The sequence below is a fragment of the Clupea harengus genome, chromosome 22 (assembly GCF_900700415.2).
Source record: "Clupea harengus chromosome 22, Ch_v2.0.2, whole genome shotgun sequence".
Taxonomy (NCBI): Eukaryota; Metazoa; Chordata; class Actinopteri; order Clupeiformes; family Clupeidae; genus Clupea; species Clupea harengus.
In genome coordinates, this window is record NC_045173.1 from 13,264,736 (window position 1) to 13,284,954 (window position 20,219).

The 20,219-nt window shown below is 43.3% G+C and overlaps 3 protein-coding genes across 4 annotated transcripts in view; all 3 read left to right on the forward strand.

The window, feature by feature from the left end:
- si:dkeyp-68b7.12 (calponin homology domain-containing protein DDB_G0272472) overlaps window positions 1-2,850 on the forward strand; it is a 13,224-nt gene extending 10,374 nt beyond the window's left edge. The window contains exons 13-14 of the mRNA XM_031559993.2: window positions 1-581; window positions 877-2,850. The exon at window positions 1-581 is cut by the window's left edge and continues 303 nt beyond it. Of these exons, the coding sequence (XP_031415853.2) occupies window positions 1-581; window positions 877-2,824 (2,529 nt within the window). The 3' untranslated portion in view covers window positions 2,825-2,850. The remainder of the gene's footprint in view (window positions 582-876) is intronic.
- Window positions 2,851-3,613: 763 nt separating this feature from the next.
- On the forward strand, window positions 3,614-9,611 carry si:dkeyp-68b7.5 (zinc finger protein 2). 2 transcript variants are annotated; one of them, XM_031560008.2, is made up of 5 exons: window positions 3,614-4,303; window positions 4,653-4,744; window positions 7,479-7,581; window positions 7,786-7,854; window positions 8,458-9,611. In XM_031560008.2, the coding sequence occupies exons 1-5, from the start codon at window positions 4,024-4,026 to the stop codon at window positions 9,081-9,083; spliced, it is 1,170 nt and encodes a 389-aa protein (XP_031415868.1). In that variant the 5' UTR covers window positions 3,614-4,023; the 3' UTR covers window positions 9,084-9,611. The 2 variants fall into 2 exon arrangements, with proteins under 2 accessions (XP_031415868.1, XP_031415867.1); XM_031560007.2 differs by having other exon boundaries at window positions 3,616-4,303; window positions 8,455-9,611.
- Window positions 9,612-11,605: 1,994 nt separating this feature from the next.
- Window positions 11,606-20,007, forward strand: LOC105889476 (ubiquitin-conjugating enzyme E2 R1-like). Its single transcript, XM_012815318.2, has 5 exons — window positions 11,606-12,378; window positions 13,799-13,885; window positions 14,999-15,096; window positions 19,011-19,145; window positions 19,677-20,007. Exons 1-5 carry the CDS (start codon window positions 12,193-12,195, stop codon window positions 19,885-19,887), a joined length of 717 nt encoding a protein of 238 aa, XP_012670772.1. The 5' UTR covers window positions 11,606-12,192; the 3' UTR covers window positions 19,888-20,007.
- The last annotated feature ends 212 nt before the right edge of the window (window positions 20,008-20,219 follow it).

Genomic DNA, 20,219 nt, shown 5'->3' on the forward strand with positions numbered 1-20,219 from the left:
ATCCGTAGTCTCCCGAATGAACTGGAGTTTCACGCCATTCCGTGGTTTGGATCCAGAGGCAAGCCTCTGCCAGCCACTAGCAGAGAAGATGCTTGTCTCAGTGGCCAATCAGAGGACACTGTTCAGATAGCTGTTAGTCCACCAACTAGTGGCACTGTTCACACTTCCAAGGTGGACCAATCAGATAGTTCAAATCATGACAATTCCTTGGTTAGCACTAGTGTTTGTGTCAACCAATCAGAGAGACAAGTCATACATGACCATGTCCAGCTGCTTTTCAGCACTCAGGAAATCGCTGACAGTGACCAATCACAAAGCTCACCTGAGACAGACTCCAGTTCGCTACCCAATCAGTTCACCGACATTATCCCTCTTAACCAATCAGAGTGCTCAGACGTACAGATAGACTCAAGTCATGATTATGCAGTCATGAGGGGAAGAGATGGAGAGGGGGATGGAATGACAAATGAAGAGAGGAAAAAGGAAACACATGCAAAGGCAGAAGAGAAGAAAGAAGAAGAGAGGGGAGAGGAAAAGATTGAGACAAGCTGCGAAAATGCACAGAATACAGATAGACAGAGGTGAGTACACACACACATTCACATTCAAACACACACACACACACTCACACACACACTTGCCCATGTACACACACTGTTTTTCTATGCACAAACATAGGTGCATACCACGATGTGTGATTAACACACTCACACATCAGACAGTGAAGACAATGTAATTGAGCACTGATGTGAATGTAGTTTGCAAACATAAAATAATTTGAATGATTATGATTTCCACTGCTACTTCCAAGAAATGCTGCAGTCTCTGTGTATGAAGAATTTCTTTGACGTCTCTGATTCAATTTCTCTTAATCAGAGCGGGTGAAGAGAGGGCCCTGGGGGAGACAGTGAGCGCCTCTGCCACTGGAGCACAGGGTCACACTCAGGCAGAGCAGGACTCCTCCCACACAGCCCAAACTCACCTCAGCCCTCAGCTGCCAGGCAGTGTTTGCCATGGCAGCACTGAGGACTCTAAGTGTTACCACAGCGAAGGAGAGAACAAGGTGGACTTGCCAGACCTCACCAATAAAACAGCCCCCACCGCCCCCTCGCAGGAAGAGACTGGGGCTGGAGAAGAGAGGCTGACTGTGGTTTCCCATGAGCACAGAGAAGGAGGAGGGCAGGACGGAAAATGCCAAAATGATGAGGAAAGTGAGGAAACGGAGGAAGAAAAGGATGGAGAAAATGATGGAGAGACAGAGAGAGGTCATGGTGAGATAGAGAGTGACAGAGAGGGGTGTGTGCAAGAAGAGAGAATAAAACATGAAGAGATTGAAGGGGATGGGGAGGGGGAGGAGGAGCCTGAGCAAAGGGTTAGCAGAAGGACAGAGAGAGAGGAGGAACATGAAGGACATAGACCACCTGTGGAGGAGGAAGAGGAAGAACGAGAGCAGACAGTTGGAGAGGAGAGGGGAGTCACAGATGGACAGGACAATGCAGAGGAAACCAAAGACAAGAGAAAAATAGATGAAGGAAAAGAAGAAAGCGAGACAAAAGGGGGAGAAAACGACACCTCCACAAGCACAGAAGAGGTTAGCACCACGAGCACAGAACAGGCTAGCACCATGAGCACAGAACAGGCTAGCACCCTGAGTGTACAGGTGGAAAAAGAGAGGGAGGAGGGAAAGGAGGGCTATCCAGAGGAGACAGCTGAAGACAGACACCAAGAGGCTGAGTTGCTGCTGGAGTCACAGCTGGGCCACAGGGCCAGTGAAGGGGCAGAGCAACCCAAAGTCGGGGAGGGGAGGGTAGAGGAGAGAGAGCAGACAGAAAAACATGTCCACGAGGCAGAGAAAGGAGGGGAAAGGAATGTCACAAAAGAGACGGATAGAGAGGGCAAGACGGACGACAAGCTGATGGCTTTGGGGCCAGGTTTGGGCAGGACCCTGGTGGTGTCCAAACAAGTGCCCCCGAGGACACAGCAGGTGAAGGCCGTGCCCCTGGTGCCCCCCAAGCCACAGCAGTCCCGTCTCACCGCACATAACCTCAGACAGCAGCTGCAGAACAGAGACATACAGGCAGAGCAGAGAGAGAGAGACACACCACACAGAGATATGCAGGCCCCAGATACAAAGACACTGCAACAGGACACACAGACACCAAAGAAAGATGCTGAGACGACCCAAGACACACAGACCCCGAACACAGAAATACTGCATACACGCGAGGACAGAGAACATCAGGAACAGACTCAGACACATTCGTCTGCAGCTCAAGAGTATGCAGATGCACAGCTCCACACAGACACAATACAACCCTGTGGGCCGCAGAGCAACCCACCTCCACCAGGGCATCGAGGCACAGAACCAGAAGCAGAACCACCACACATAGTCATAAGCCAGCAGCAATCACATCTGGAGACACCAGAGCAGTCACAGCACAGCACAGCAGAGCAACCCACAGAACTCAGAGAGAGTGAGAGAGAGGTGGAGATGGGAGGGAAGTGGGGAGGGAAAGAAAGAGTCAGACAGGAAGAGCCTATAGACATGCAGGCGGATTGGAGGGGTGGGGAGAGACAGAGCGAGAGGGAGACAGGGAGAGAAGGAAGCCCTGACGTTAAAAAGGACAGACTGAGTCTCCGGGAAGGAGAACGAGAGCGGAGACCCAGAGAGCGAGAGGTGAAGAGGAACAGCGGGATCAGCATCTGCTTTGATGAAGCGGTTGCTCGGGCAACAAGAGAGCGAGAGAGGGAAAGGGAACACAGTGAAAGAGAGAAAGAGAGGGAGAGAGGGGGGAATGTTCAGGATGAAAAGGCCAGACTTTGAGAGAGTTCATGGAGAGAGCTTGGGGGGGGGGGGTGGGCAAGCTAAGAAGACCGACTGACACTGATAAGGAAAGATGGTTTTACAAAGTCTCTTAAAGACAAATACCAATGAATGTAGATATATGATGGTATATAATTGGTTGGGATTTTTCTTCTAAATACTAACACATTAATGCAACTGAAGGCATATAGCACAATGTTATTATGACAATTTTTTCTGTACAGTTTCATTTTCCCCATTTTCTTCTTCTTTAATTCCATTTTATTACTTGGACCCAAAATTCTAAGTGGTGACATTTGTGGCACTCAGTAAAGATGTTGATCCTCTAAATGGGAAGGTCCTAATGTGTATATATATATAATATATATATGCTTGCGGTTTGCAGATTAAGTGAATTGATCCCATTTGGTCTAGGATAATGTTGTACTTTTGAGTTTCATAATGATTTAGAAAAATCTTCTTTTACCTTCTTGTTCTTGTTTTACAATGTCTGTTGTACAGGTCCATGTTATCCATGGCACTGAGATTTTGTTTCCCTATTAATAAAACCACACAGCTTTCATTTCACCATCAGTTTTCACTGGTCTAATAAATGCAATAATCACATCAGACTTAAAGGTCATTTAAGTTACATAACATGTGTCAGACAGAGCATAATCTTTGCCATGCCTGTGATATGAGGCAAACCGCTTCTCTCGTGTTCCTATGTGATTCATTTTGCGCATCTGTTTTAGTAAATACGGCTATCTAACCTAAGCTGCACATTTTATTGGTCTCAAGCAAACGCACGTGGCACTGTTCATGTCGCCACAAACAGGAAATAACGAAGGTACGTTATTACAGCAGATGTTTCACGATACGCTTACACCACTGTTAATTAATATTGTAACATATGACAGTGGACTTATCCATTTTAAATACATTGTAGCTGGTGTCGTTATTCTGTTCTGTTCATGAACATTCTGTTCATACAGTGCAATGTAGTTCTAGCTACAGCACATAGCTACAAGTAAGGCTGTCGTTAGATCAGAATCAGGCTAAGATGTGAAATGTTTTGCCACTGTGTCTTCGGTCCTGTTCACATCAGTTATTGTGAATTCGGCTGGCATTTTACAGTGGTACGCTGCTTTGCCTTGACAACCGTGTACAAACCCTTGAATTGAGCATAACATCTAAACCCAAATCTAAGCGTTACATGCATGATGTCCAACTCAGTGGATATACACACTCAGTTAGCCTCTGTTATGGAGGTGTTTGCCAAATCAGCACTAGCAGAGATGAGCAAACTAGTCGACAACGACTCGACTCTCTTACGTCAAGAAATATCCAGACGAGAGAGGGAGATAGAAGCACTCTGGCGGCGACTGCAACTAACAGAACACGAGCTGAAATCGGCGCGACAAACACAAGCTAAAAAGTCTTCAGTCAACTCGCGCTCAGTTGGAATTCAAGTGAATGATGGAGCATCGCATGAGCACGGTAAAGCACGGACACTAAAGTGATTAACCTATGATAAGAGGTAGTTGCCAAGCGAGAATGATTATCTCTGTTGGTCGTTAAAGCAAGGCTACAGTGTCTAGGGTTACTCAAATAGTTCTATACCTATGTGTACATAACTAATGACAAAATTTCAAAGAAGAAATAAATCTTGTTATGTATGCTTTGTTCACTGCATTCATGAGGGATTTGTTCACTGATTTCATGAGGAAATGAAGACATATCATCTGTAGAATGACAAAATACCCAAGTGTTTTTAATTTTGACAACATGAAAGAAACGACTTTACTGGTATCTAGACCAGATTCACAGCCTTTTTTCAACACTACAGTTGGCATCTCCAGCTGGGCCAGCCCAGTTCTGGCTGAAAGAGGCTCTACAGCAGAGTGGAAAGATCCGATTGTGCATTCATTCTCTCTTGAGGTAAAATATTGTTTCCCACAACATGAGTAAGAACTGTTTTACCAATATATAGTATAAACTGATATAGGCCTTTGCCTGAATCAGACACAGCCTGTTGCTTTGCATTTGTTTTCCATTTTATCACACAAATTTGTGTGAACTACACCATTTTCAGGGAGAGTTTTGTCAGAAACAACTGAGGCTAATTGAGATTATACAAACCCAAATCAGAAAAAGATGGGACGGTATGTTAAATTAAAATTAAAACTGAAAACAGTGATTTGTAAATTCTCTTTGACCTGTATTACTTTGAAAACAATACAACAGCATATTATTTTATGTTTTACCTCATGAATTTTATTGTTTTTTCAAAATAAACACTTAATTCAATTTCGATTCTTGCAACATATTTCAAAACAAGTTGTGACAGTAAAGCATTTATCACTTTGTAACACTTTAGGGACTGAAGACACCAAGTGAGGAAGCGTTTCAGGTGTACCTTTGTCCCATTCTTCCTGCAAACAAGTCTTAAGGTGTGCAACGGTACAGGGTCTTCCTTGTCGCAATTTGCTTTCTATTCTCTATTGGGGACAAGTAAGGACTGCAGGCAGGCCAATCCAGCATCCGCACACCCTTCTTCCTCAGCCATGCCTTTGAAATGTGTGCAGAATATGGTTTTGCATTGTCTTGTTGAAATATGCATGGGTTTCCCTGGAAAGGATGTCGTCTTGAAGGCAGCATATGTTGTTTCAAAATCTCTATGTACTTTTCGGCATTAATGGTGCCATCTCAGAAGTGTAAGTTACCTTTGCCAAGGGCACTGACACAACCCCCTACCATGACAGACCCTGGCTTTTGGACTTGTTGCTGGTAACTGTCTGGATGGTCCTTTTCTTCTTTGGTCCGGAGCACACGGCATCCATTTCTTCCAAAAAAGACCTGACATACTGATTTGTCTAACCACAATACATGTTTCCACTGTGTGATGCCTCCGAGCCCAGATAAGTCGACGGCGCTTCTAACATAACATAACATAAGGCTTCCTTTTGGCACAGTAAAGTTTTAACTGGCATTTGTGGATGTAACTACGTATTGTAGTGCTTGACAAAGGTTTGCTAAAGTATTCCTGAGCCCATATGGTTATATCACTTATAGATAAATGACGATTCTTGATGCAGTGCCGTCTGAAGGATCGGAGATCACATTTATTCAGATTAGGCTTGCGCCCTTGCCCTTTACGCACTGAAATTCCTCTACATTCCTTGAATCTCTTAATTATGCTATGCACCATGGAGGGTAAAATATCCAAATACCTTCCTATCTTTCTTTGAGAAACATTGTTTTTAAACATTTAAATTATTTGCTCACGCATTTGTTGGCAAACTGTCGATCCTCTGCCCATCTTTGCTCCTAAAGGACTAGGCCTTTCCTGGATGCTGCTTTTGTACCAAATCATGATTACAATGACCTGTTGACATCACTTGTTTCAAATCACATCATTATTTAATTATTCTACCTCATTACTACCCCTAAATTGCCCCCGTCCCAACTTTTTTTGGAATGTGTTGCAGGCCTGAATGGCAGGAATGGATGTATATTTACAAATCAAATGAAATTGACCAGACAAAACATGAAATATCTTGTGTTCATACTGTCTGCAATGAAATACAAGTCAAGGTAACTTTATAAATCACTGCTTTCTTTTTAAATCCCAACTTTTTCTGATTTGGGGTTGTAATTGTGTGTTACTGTAACACTTTAGGCCTACGAAAATCTAGTGTCTCTCTTCCTCTATATATGCATATGCATAAGGCATAAACATACACATTCATAATGTTATTTCAGTTTGTTTGTGTTTATGCTACGGAGCCCACGAATGGGTGCATCATTTATCATGTTGTTTGTACTATTTGTTATCTTGTTTGCATGCGAAAGTTGTCTTGTGGGCACAAAATACTTTTCTTGTTCGCACAATTTATGATATTATCCGCACAGGATAGTTTTTCTTGTGCGCACAAAATACTATTTTTTTTATCTGCAACTCAACAAATTGTGAACACTTGATTAAAAAAATACTCTCTTTTGGGGACTTCACAGGCTCAGTAATATGCTTGCACCTGTTGTGCCTCGCATTGAATTAATACATACATTACAGACCCTCATAAGTATGGGACTTCCTATTCACCATTTAAAGGAAGTCCATGCTGGTGTAAGGAGCACCAGTAGAAAGCGATATGCCTCCTGCATGGAAAATCATTATCAGATTAACAACGTTTATTGTTTCTATGACGAGTGAAGCTCTCAAGTGTGATAGCTGGGCTAAAGGGATTTGAGCTAGGAAATGGCAAATGGGTAGAAAGCTGTTTTCTGTCCCTCGGTGCCTCCTACTGGCCTTGCAGTGCAACTACCTTGACCTGTGGTGAATTCAGTGTTCATTGAGATGAGCAGGCCCCAAACTTTAGAGCACGTAAAATGACGAGAGTGTCACCCTTCACATTGATGTCAGGAAAATCAAGGGAAATACACAAAGAAGAGGAAAGATGATGCAAAAACTGAGCTAATACATCGACTGACAGCAGAGTAGACAGCAGAGTGAGGCAGATCTGTCACTCACGCAGTCTTGATCTCAGTGTTCACCTTTGTGTTATCAATCGCTGCGGATAGCTGTTAGCCCATTAAACTACTTACAGTATTGAGTGTTTCTAAGACGGCCTGGTCTGATTGTCTGTGTTTTGCCTCTGTTGTGACCTGTCAGGTGGATGTAGAGGAGGAGGAAGATGAGGAGGACGAAGACGAACAAGGACCGTTTCAGATCAAAGAGGAGAAGTCTGAAGAGGAGCCATGGAACAAGACTGATGGTAATGCATACACATACACACACACACACACACACAGACAAACAGACACAACACACACACAGAAACACACACACATACACACAGAGACATAGACACACATATACACACACAGCAACACACATACACACACAGACACACAGACACACAGACACAGACTTGTTTTTTAAGTTTCTGGTATGTTAGCTATAGATTCTGTTCTCCCAGGTGGTGCTGCAGTAGATGAGGGAGACTGCTGGGAGGAGGAGGTAGACACGACAAGCACACCTGAAGAAGGTACAGGTCACATGGGCTCACCTGCCCTGTTGTGTGTGTGTGTGTGTGTGTGTGTGTGTGTGTGTGTGTGTGTATTTGAGTGCGTGTGAAATACTGTCACTGTGTATCAGTCAGCAGCCAGCCTTGCCGATTTTTCTATACCCCCTGAGAACTGCCATACCAAGAACCACCACTGACTGGACCAGCAATGTCCAGAGATCACCGATCAAAATCTATATTAAACAACAGCAGAATAACATGTAGAGAACCTTTACCTTGTGGAGATACAGCTCAATACATAAACATGTTACAAAAGTCTACAAGTGCTTAACCCAAAGATCACAACTCCCAGTGCAAGATTGTGAAAAAGCCAATTGTCCCTCTAATACCACTGCTGTGCATAGCATGTAGTGTACTCACTAGTGCATTCTGTTACTAGCCACAGCATAATCAGGATAAATATTTGCTCACAGATTACACTGTGTGTGTGCGTGTGCAGGTGTGCGTATGTGGGCCTGTATGTATCCATGTATGTGTCTGTCCATCTGTCTGTGTGTGTTTGTGTGCGTGCGTGCGTATGTGGGCCTGTATCTATCCATGTCTTTGTGTGTTCTCGTGCAGTAGAGGTCTTGGGTCAGCGTGCCCCAGCTGAACCAACGCTCTATGGTGCCTGGGAGGACTGCACCACTGCGGGGGAAGCAGGCCTGAGCACAGACCACCCAGAGGAGGTCCTGCCTTCTTCTCTGCCCATGCCCCACCTCCTGCAGCAGCCACACACCATGTCACACCCCCCTCTGGCACACGCCCTCCAGAGAGATCAGCGCTGCCTCCTGTCCTCTCACCACCAAGACCCACCCCCTCCTATTCTGCCCCTCCAGCATCGCCATGGCGACGTCACCAGCGCTTATGGCATGGCCGAGCACCCGTCCGTGGGGGTGGGCGCCGGTGGGGAGCCTGCAGAGGGCCGTGATGGGGGCAAAAGGTCGCGGTGCAGCCAGTGTGGCAAGACATTCACCACGCACTTCTACCTGAAGATCCACCAGCGCATACACACCGGGGAGCGTCCCTTCACCTGCACGGCCTGTGGCAAGCGCTTTTACTGCACATCCCACCTCATCTCTCACCAGCGCTGCCACACCGGCGAGAAGCCCTACAGCTGCCTGGAGTGCGGCAAGGCCTACTCCCACCTCAACTCCCTCAAGCTTCACCAGCGCAGCCACACAGAGGAGGGCGGCCTGGGTTACGCCTGAGGGCCCTGAGAGAGGGGGGGGGGGGGGGGTAGATACCTGGCCTGGTATGGCATGGCTCCCAGACCCCTGATGGCGGGGGGGCTGTTTGGTATGGGGCAGGTGGGGGTATGTTGGTTGTAATTCTGATGCCATGCCTGATGCCGTGCCCTTTTCTTGGGTGAATTGGGGGGGGGGGGCTTAGAGTGGGGTTGTGGGTGTGTGCGGCTGTTTTGTGTGTAACGGCCCCTTAACTGCTCATCAAACACCAGCTGCCCCCAACCCCCACCACAGTAAGATGACCTCACACTGATGCACAAGGCTGAATGTGTCGAGTCAAAATGGGGATGAACAGCTGGGGCTCAGAAGGCTTGCATGTTTGTGTGTGTGTGTGTGTGTGTGTGTGTGTGTGTGTGTGTGTGTGTGTGTGTGTGTGTGTGTGTGTGTGTGTGTGTGTGTGTGTGTGTGTGTGTGTGTGTGTGTGTGTGTGTGTGCGCGCATGCCTGTTAGTGTCTGTCAGAGCAAGAGAGCACAACCAGATTTTTTTTTTCTAAACAGATCTTTCAAAGCTTTCAGCATATCTGAAGTACAGACCCAGACTGCTCAGATGGCTGATAAGATAGAGATGACTCACTTTGGGACTACCAAGGACCAACAAGCTTTGAACACAAAATTACATTCCTATAGGTGTTGCAAGCTTAAGTGTCACAGAGTGTTGACATCCACTGAATGCCTGAGGTATATTCCCAGAAGCTTTGTGCATAAAGATTTTTAAATAATCTGTGCTTACTGTCTTTTGTAACTTTCCATTAATTTAATTGTATAAAAATGTTGAATGAAATAAAATGGTTTCATGTTTGTCGTTTTGTATAGCTTACTTTTTTTGCAAATGGGATAAGTGAGACAGCAACAGAAATGGCAGTGGATGGCTTTGCGTGTAAATCACAACTGATGCATCCTCAGAGCATTGGAATGTAGTAAAGCAACCAACTGGTTAAGTGAATTATTCTGGGTAAATCTTAACTACCAAACAATTCCTTGTAAAGAATGTGCATCGTATGCTTTTTGTTGGATTTAAGCATACGATGATTTTAATGTTTCAATTGCCTTAATTAATGCTTCACAAAGGACATTTTAAAACACATGCAAAACGTTAACTGTTCAATAAATAAAAGTAGGGAAAGAGTTATGATGACTGTAAGTAGACGAAGGGTTGACTCAAAAACGATCCGCATACGGATGTAATTCTAGAATACTGATTGGTTAAGATTAGTTACCAGGCAGGAACGGAAAAGACCATTTATTTGATTGGCTAATACCAGCAACTCTACTTTTTTCGCTGAGCTAGAACTTCGTTTGCCTGACATTTAATGTGGTGTCACATTTAACACTGCTGTTCAACATTAAAAGCAACTGAATAACACGTGTGTTAGGTGTAATCTGTAGCGTTAAATAACATAAACTGAGAGTGATTGATAAAGGATATATGTTACACATCACAAACACACATAATCGATGGGTTTTTTGTGTTAAAGTTATGTAATTGGTTAGCTTAAATTACAGTATCTTACGTGAGCTAACTACCTATTGTAACTGTGTTAATTATCGGACGACGTGTGTTATCGGCAAACGTTCACGTTGTCATGTTAATCCATTAGTAAACTGAGTATATAGATTGATAATCCATTATTAAATGAATCATTTTTATTGTTTAACTGAACGGCCGATGTTTGACACTGTCTGATAACTGCCATAGCTACGCTAGCTAGCTAGCTACTGTACTGTGTTTGGTTAGCTCAAGCTAGCACTCTAACAAACACACATACATAAACAATCGATAGGTTTTTGTTAAAATTATTTAATTGGTTAGCTTAAATGACAGTAATTTATGCAAGATAACTAACTAGGTATATACGGTGTACATATTTTTTGTTTGCCATTCTTGGAAACTGATTTCAATAACCTGCAGTATGCATAGGAGTTCAGGGGGCTTAGCATTTCTAGGTTGCTGCATTGATGTGCTATATTGTTGTGTATATATTTTGCATTTGCTCATAGTGTTACGGGCAGTTAGTGTAGCAACTTCGTGACATGAGGAGTAGACGTTCAAGGTAAGAGATGTGTTTATTCATTAATTAAACCCGATGTTTAGCTACGTTAGCTTGCTGCTATGTATTTTCCATGGTTGAAAAGTTCGGTGAACAAGTCGGTTGTGTGTTTAGCCGTATGACTTCGTAAAAATTCCGTTAACAAAACAGTTGAGTATTAAAACGTATAACTTCACAGAATTAAAATAAAAAAATAAAACGATCGTTTAAAAGTCAGGCAAACAACGTTGTAGCTCAGCGAAAAAATAGAGGTCCTGGTATTAGCCAGTTCCTGCCTGGTAACTAATCTTAACCAATCAACATTCTAGAATTACATCCGTATGCGGATCGTTTTTGAGTCAACCCATCGTCTACTTACAATGACAATGGGAGGGGCGTGTATGAACTGCATTTCCCAGTATGCAAGGCGCTCTTTATTGACCAGTAGCAAAGAGGAAAACACTCTAAATACACCAAGCTGACACACTTGCGTCGATTCAGATGTCTCGAATTACTCAACGCGAATAGTCGGTCTTTCACTCTGTTATTTTAGTCATCACATAGGGTTTTAGTTAGTTGTGCTACAAAGACTTAAGTTAACCCAGGCACGTCCGTTATTTGCGGTTTAGTGCTTAAACGTATTTGTTTGCTTGGTAGCTAGCTGGCTAGCTCTGTTGGACTCGGAAAAGTAATCGTGTTGATGATATTGTTAGCCTAGCTAATTATCCTACGGAGTCATAACTGGTTGTTTCAGCTAGTTATTTTCATGGACATCAGGCCAAGTAATTGGCTTTTGTTCAATAATTCTAGACTCACTTTTTGACTTGCAGTGATAAACATTTGCGAGACAAGGAATAAGTAAATTTTTCCGGGCTATATACCTTCTTAGATCGTATTATACCCAAAGGAGAACTCCAAACAAACAAAGAAGGTTTTGTATAGAAGCTAGGCTAGCTAGCAAAATATAGCTAGCTGGCTACGTTGGCTTTACAGTACTGACAATCGAATTGGTTCCCAGTTAGAAAAAAGACAAATATATTTGAAAGATGGCTCGACACAGTCATACTCAGGTTGCGAGCTCGCAAAAGGCATTAATGCTTGAAATGAAAAGTCTTCAAGAGGAACCAGTCGAAGGTTTCAAAATAACACTGGTGGACGAAGCAGACTTGTACAACTGGGAAGTAGCCATTTTCGGACCCCCCAACACGCATTACGAAGGGGGATATTTTAAGGTAACATCAAATAAACTTATTTTGGAAGTAATGTTAACGTGCATTTCGCCCCCCTTTCTAGCGATCCATCTAGCTGTATTTAGATACCAGTATCTAGCTGTTCTCACCTGCTATATATAGTAGGCTAAGGTAGCGTGCTAGCTGGCTTCTAATTAGCTGGCTTTGTGGACAGTTCCTTGGTTTAGACAATATCAGTCCTGTTCTTGAAATAGCGGGCGTTAACGTTACTACCTTTGTCAGAATTTAAATGCAATGTTTCTTCTGCCCTACGCCTTACGATTACTCGTTTGTAATCTTAATATGTAGATAAAGCTTGCTAGCTGGCGAGGCTGCCAGCTAGCGTCTGTCTTTGTTCCTGGTGGAGCACAATGTTCAACAAAAGAATAACTAGCTATTAACAAGACTTCCATGAAGCATGTCATCAGATCCTTTGTTTATTAGTGTTTACCAACACAGAGAGTTAACTGTTCATTCTGTGCTGCCATTGCAGTGCCCTTATCTAAATATGTGAAATGTATTTTTCGTCTATTGTGTGTAATTTTAATATTAGATACTGTCATGCTTAATTATAACTTCAAGAGACAAGCACACATTTTAAACAAATGGAAAAGTGCTCGGCGAATATCACCACAGCAGACCCAACCATATTTTTCCATGATATCTACGTATCTCGCTCTTGAAAAGTAAATGCCTGTTTTGATACATAACCGTTGTCAGAAATCAGGTTAGTACAGTTTGTTTTGTTACAAGGATGTGAACTAATTCACTAATTCGCTGTTTGAACAGAGGCACAAATGCGGTAACCTTGGGATTAGGGAATAAAATAGGTCATAACGAGGAAAGTTCAGATCTAGCCTTTGTTTACTTTTAGCCGTACAGTGGACTTGGCAGGTTCTGTAATGTCAACGCTCGGCACTGGCAGATCAGGACTCCTTGCCCAGACCTGAATAGCTTCCAGGGGCTGCGATCTATCCTGAGAGGCCGCCTGACATGTCATGTGCCGGGAGCCATTTTTGCACCCGAACCTGAACCGCGACGAGTAGACACTGTATTCTAAAACAGTAGTTGTGCCTCCACACGCTTACAAAACCAACAAATAAAGCGAAGCATGTTGTGTTGAAATGTGTTTTCAAATTTGAATGAACAACCCATCAAGACAATTAGAGATATTTATGAATATTATTTGGAACAAATATTACACCAGGATTTATGAACTGCTTTTCTCCAGGGTGTTGAAGGTTTTGTGATAAAATTGTTATTGCCTCAAATCTGGTTGGACTGGAAAGGGGAGAGCTGTCTTGTATGCATCTGACAATGAAACTCAAGTGTTGCCTGTGTGTGTGTCATCTGTCTGTAAACATTTCTGTGTTTTTTTTTTTTTTTGCCCCCCCCCCCCCCCCCCCTCCCCACTGCCTTTTAGTCCCGAGTTAAGTTCCCCATCGACTACCCCTACTCTCCACCAGCCTTCCGCTTCCTCACTAAAATGTGGCACCCCAACATTTATGAGGTAAGGTCAACACCCAACACACACTACTGACAACATGGCTTCAATTTTGTATTTAGAAGCACATGGCCCTGTCGGGCCTCCTTGCCAAACCACAGACCACCAGCTAACTGAATGTCCATTTAGGGAAGACAACCTCAAAAGTACCAAAACCAAAAATGTCTTTGTCCTTAAACCCTGCCAGGGGATTAGCGACAGAAGTTTGTTTTTTCTCTAGGGGTCGACTCTAGAGTGTTGATGCAACTAACAGGCATTAGTCATAAGGGAGGGGTAAGGGGTTGTGGCAGGGCCTGAGGGCATCGGTGTAGATGAATGACTGAATGTGGGGGGTGCTGTTCTAGCATGTTCCAAACAGAACATGGGAGTCCTTTCTCTCAAGGCTCAGGCTAGAGAGCAGAGAAACCAAACAGACCCTGAGGGGCTGTCTTGTTGGTTTCGGGCTGTAGTATTGTCGTCATCTGTCATTATTATCGTATTTCGGATGTTAGTTTGAACATAGACAGACCTGCACAGTCCTGTTCAGCTGTAACTGAAGCTGGTAAACAGGCAGTGGAAAGGAGAAAAACAAGCCTGAAGTTGATGTTGGTATACCTTAAATATAATATTATGGTACTTTTAACTTTTAAGGTATACATAGATATTAGGCATCGTCTTCAGTATCCATTCATTGTTTGTTACAGTACCCTTTCAAGGTTGTTAGACGAGTACGTGTTTAGTTTACATGGAATATACATGTTAAGCATCTGTTTTCCAACACAGACTAACAGCCCAAAATAGTTGTACTTAGTTGGAGCACACAACCTTTCACCAATCTATAGTCTGGTTCTGTTTTCATGTCACTGTAATCATTACTTGTGGTTGGTTCATCTACAGTTTTTAAAAAAAAATTATTGTAATTGGTTGCTTGGGTTTTTGCCTTTGACTGTGATTGGTCCATGTTTGGGTGCTTCGGATTGTAAATAGTGATTGGCAGCTCTTTCCCCTCAGAATGGCGATTTTGGTTTTGTGTACAGTTCCACCTGATTGATTGCTGTGTGGTTTCTGTTGTAGCCTGTGATTGGTCTATGTTTGGGTGCTTGTGATGGTAACTAATGATTGGTGTCTGTCCCGCCTCAGAACGGTGACGTGTGCATCTCCATCCTGCACCCTCCTGTGGACGATCCTCAGAGTGGAGAACTGCCCTCAGAGAGATGGAACCCAACACAAAACGTCAGGTAAACACAAACGCCACGCACAAACAACTACAATAAACAAACAAACAGCACAACAGGTTATCTTGGTGTCAGGTATCAACTCTATAACCCCACTTTACAGTCTCCTGAGCTCAGTAAACCATGTGTAAAATCACATTACATACATGCATACATACTGTATATATTAGTCATACAGAATAAAACGTCACACTGCTATTATGAGTTTTACAGCCATGCTGTTAGTCACAACACCACACAACAAAATGTAAATAATAATCAGAAGTACAGCAGCAGTTTCACAACACGTCACATACCTGACATTAAGCCTTTGATATGCACAGCGAATGGTATGCTAACGAAAATGCACGCTCATGTGAACGTAGCCATTTTGTAACTTGCTGCACTAGTTGGCTTTGTGTTGCAACACAACAAATTGCAACATATCGTATTGTGCAAGAAAAATAGGATTAGATATTCTGCTATTTAGATACACACTCACCATGCATCTCGTGTGGCTCATTGCATTTGCCTCAGGACACTGCATTAAGTACACCACAGGCTTTAAAGCAATCACCTGTAATCTTGTTACATTTCACAAGCATGCAGGGGTGTTAAACGCAGGCTCTATTCCTCTAGAATGCAAGATGGATACTTTAGGCAGTTAATTATAAGTCTGATGTGTGATGTAGAATCTCCTAAATTATGACATGATAATGGTGTTCACTACAGTGTGGATGTGATCTAAAAATGTTGAAACCTTTTAGTCTTTACAAATAACCCCAAACAGCAGTCTTTTTCTTTCATAATTAAAATTTTACCAATTTGTAGAGTATTGCCATTTTAAAACCACTCCATAAACCCAAATCAACAGGACCTTTGATCTCACCTGTGACATGCCATTGGATTGGTTTAAGACGGTCAAAAACTCTTAAAATACGAATGGTTCCCACATTGTGCTGTGATTATTCCCACGCAACCAATGTACGTCTGGCTATGTTGCATACATGGCACACCTCTTCTGTGAGGTCATTGGTTCGCATGCACTCAAACAGCCTAATGTACATGGGTATGAGCAAGACAGAAATGCAGAAGTCATTTTAATCTGAAACATCAGTTTACACAGTCATAATAAGGACTGCTCTCTGCGATGGCTGGCTCAATATTAGTTGCATAGGAGAGACCACGGCAACCTTTTTTGTTTGTGTATGTAGTGGTGCAGCGTCAGATTTTTAAATGCTGCTGTCACACTACCCACTAACGGTTAGTGACTAACCCAACTGTGAATGACCCCCCCCCCCCCAACACACACATATACTGCTGAGGTCTTGCTGTGTTTTTTATTTATTTATTTAATTAATTTTGTTATACTTAATTACAGCATAAACTGTGTGTGACAAACCAGCTCCCTTTATGTAACGCAAATGACCCTTACCTGCGTCGTCTTTCTCATTTCCTACGATACCCCTAAGTGCTTTATTTAAACTCTGAGGTCAGAGAGGACTATTGCTGTGTATTCTACTGCATTCTGACTCACTGATTTGGCTCTGACGAGGGGTTGTTAGGGCCAATTTCCTGCTTTTATCAAAAGCAAAAACATGCCCGGACTAGACACTGATAGAAGCTGAGAGCAGGAGCTGAACAATACACGTGTTCCTGTCTTTATTTTTGTGTGTTTGGCTGTGTGCGCACACACACTCTACGGTTTCCTGTTGACTCACCACTGAGTGTGAAAGAAAGTACCCTCTCCTTCTACGTGTCGTACCCCTCCCCCTCTCTCACTCTTGTATTGGATCTCTCAGACCCCCGCACTCCTGGCAGATTGTCCACAGGTCACATGTTACACAAGTGGACGTCGCCTGAATGTTCCTCTTGAGCTCAGTTGTTTGTTAATGACAACTCTTTAGACAATGAAATGTTTCTAGGAGAGCCTGACTTTTTTTCTTTCTTTTTTTCGGTAGCAAACTGAAATCGTACACCCAGGTTTTTTAACTGGGGTTTTTTTTACCCAAACTAGACTCTTGGTTTGTGTGTGACTCGCACCTATTCAAGGCAGTGAAACATTTGTGAAAAGTTTTCAGGCATTCAGTGTCAAGCCAATAAAGTCTTGATCTCGCATAAACATTTGGTGCCCAAAACTGTAATTAAGTACAGGCAATTAACTAGGAAGGCAGCCTAATAATGTGACTCATTGTTCAAACCAATCTCTTCCCCCCCCCCCCCCCCATTGAAAGGTTTAGAATATATTGACACTGTGAGTGAAAATCACTTAGACCCCATGCAGACGGACTCTAGTTTGCCTGAACCCGGGTTCATTTTTCACACCTATTTCACACCTACCCACTTTTTACATCGCGTGCACCCAGTGAATCCGATTGACTCAGCTGTAGTACATCCCCCACGCCTGTTGGTGGCGCGTTGGTGCTACAGACAACTGAAGAAAACGGAGAAGAAGACAGGAGCATGCTATCAAAATAACATATGACAGTAGTTGAGCTCCAACTAGCAACGTTTAGCTTAGCCGCATAGCCTACATTTAATCTGCACAGTAACACATTATGGTGGTTTATAAAATCAGTGGTAAGAGCAGACTGTAGGTTAAGCAAAAAATAATTATATTTGTTATTGATAATAAAGAGTTTAGAACAGTGCAACAAAGCAATGTGTAATATGACATGTCTGAGTTGTTTAAATGCCTGTGCTTTATGGAGATGCTGAGCTTGAGCAGGAAAGACCACAATGCAAGTGCTGTGGATCCTGAATGTTTCATGGTTTACAATTGCTTCCAATTTCATGGTTTTATTACTAACAACAAATGTAGGCTATTGTTGAGGGCTTTGTCCTTCACGTACTGTAGGCTACCTCTGAAGTAACGTTAACGCTAGCTAGTAGCTATCGCTATCGTTGTCTGACAGGACTAAAGCTAACGTAACATTCATCTGTTTTGAAACTTCCGTCTATAATAAAAAATATTTTCACGTCAGATTTGCTCATATAGGCTATTGCTGACACTTTTAAAAACAGTTTTTTGAAAAATGGTCTGATGCAAATAGATTAAACAGTGATAGATTAATGTGTGGCTTGTTAATGTCATCCCTTTCCTAACAACAGATAGATAGATACATTTGTATTAATCCCGTTAGGGAAATTCACGTGGAAAAGGAGCAAGGTAATAGGAAGAATATATTTTTTTTAAACTGGAGAGCTGTTATAACTGGCTGCCAAACTCACTGCGCCATGGCAAACTATTCAGTTTTTAAATAATGCCGGTTGTGTCTGTTGTTCTGGCTGGTCTAATGATGCGATCACGTGGGGCAATCCGATTAGGTATGCGGATAGCGTGCAGACGAACACCAACAGCAATCGGATTCGGAGGTTACTCACTTTGGACCCCCGATTCGAGGGAGTGCGGATACAGTGTGCGGATGCAGTGCGTTCGTCTGCACGATAGGGCTATCCGGACTCGGGGTTCACCGGGTTCAGACAAACTAGAGTCCGTCTGCATGGCCTCTTAACCATTTTTTGTTTTGTGTGAAATCCTTTTATCCTTTTGCATTATGTGCGCAGTAGAAATGTGAAGACCGACTCGGACTGTAACGTGTTTGCTCTGTAATGTTGTTCTGTTCAGATGTACTTGGTTCGGTGTTGTCATTTCTCACTGTCTGTTTACTCTAGAAAGCCAGGAGCTCTTAGTCTGCGTGTGGTTTGACTAGCTCTCCTGGACAGGCCAGTTCTTAGAGTAAACACTGACAAGCAGAGTACTCTCACTGTGAGGTCCTGTACTGTGGTAGTTACAGACAAGAATGCAAAAAGAATTTGTGTTTGTGTATTGCTATTCCTTCAAGACTCTCCTAGAGAAGTACAGTCGTTTGTGTTTCCAGAAAACTCTTATGTAGTTATAATCTTTGTTTTGTGTGTTTTTGTTTTTGCACCCCCAGGACCATCCTGCTAAGCGTAATATCTCTGCTGAACGAACCCAACACGTTCTCCCCGGCCAACGTGGACGCCTCTGTAATGTACCGCAAATGGAGGGAGAGCAAGGGCAAGGAACGCGAGTATGGAGAAATCATCAGGTGAGTGGTGATGCAGAAAAACACATGCACACAGACAGGCAGCAAAATATTGGAAGGCAAAAACCCACTATGTTAAAATGTTTGAAAATTGCTGTATTGCCAGCCTCGATGTAATTTGTGTACACTGTATTGTGATCTTTAATAGCATAAGTGGATTGCCTTACAATGATGGTGGATGTTCTTTCACCAAAACGGTGAACTAGTCTACATGCTATTTAAGCAACTGGGGTATACTAAAGTCAGACCTATCATTCTGAAAGTTAATAGTAAAGCATAGTGGTTGTTTACTGATTACTCTATTAGCACAGCTCTCACTGAGGTTCTAATGTGAAAATTAAAGTTTACAAAAAGCCTAATTCGATAGGAAATGAACAGGGCAGGAATACAGACTCCAACACTGACTCAGCAACCAATAATGGTGGCTTTTTTTTTTTTATGCATTCTTGCATTGCATTTAATTGCCATGCCGAACCATATGAATTCGAGCCATAGATGAACCTAAATTGGCCAGTTTTTGTTTTCTCTCTACAGAAAACAGGTGTTGGCCACTAAGGCAGATGCAGACCGTGACGGTGTGAAGGTGCCAACCACATTGGCAGAGTACTGCATACGCACACGAGTTCCCGCTCCAGACGAAGGCTCCGATCTCCTCTACGATGATTACTATGATGATGACGACCTGGAGGACGACGAGGATGACTGCTGCTATGCCGAGGACGACTCTGGCACAGAGGACTCATGACGACGCCTTGTGCCATCTTTCGTCCATCCTCCCCCCTGCCCCGCATCCCAAGAACACACTCACTCACAACCTTCCGCACACATGCACACACACACGCACACACATAAACCCCCCCCCCCCCCCCCCCCGCCTCCCATCCCACCCCACCTTTACACGTGCTCATAGACTTGTCATACAAACACACACTCATACCAACACACACTCAAACACCCAACCTGTCGCACACAGACCCCATTCGAGCATGCGTCCCCCTTTCTGTCCCTCCCCTCCTGTGGACAGACAGATGTTCAAATGGACTACAGAAAAATTCTAGAGTTTATTTCTTATTATAT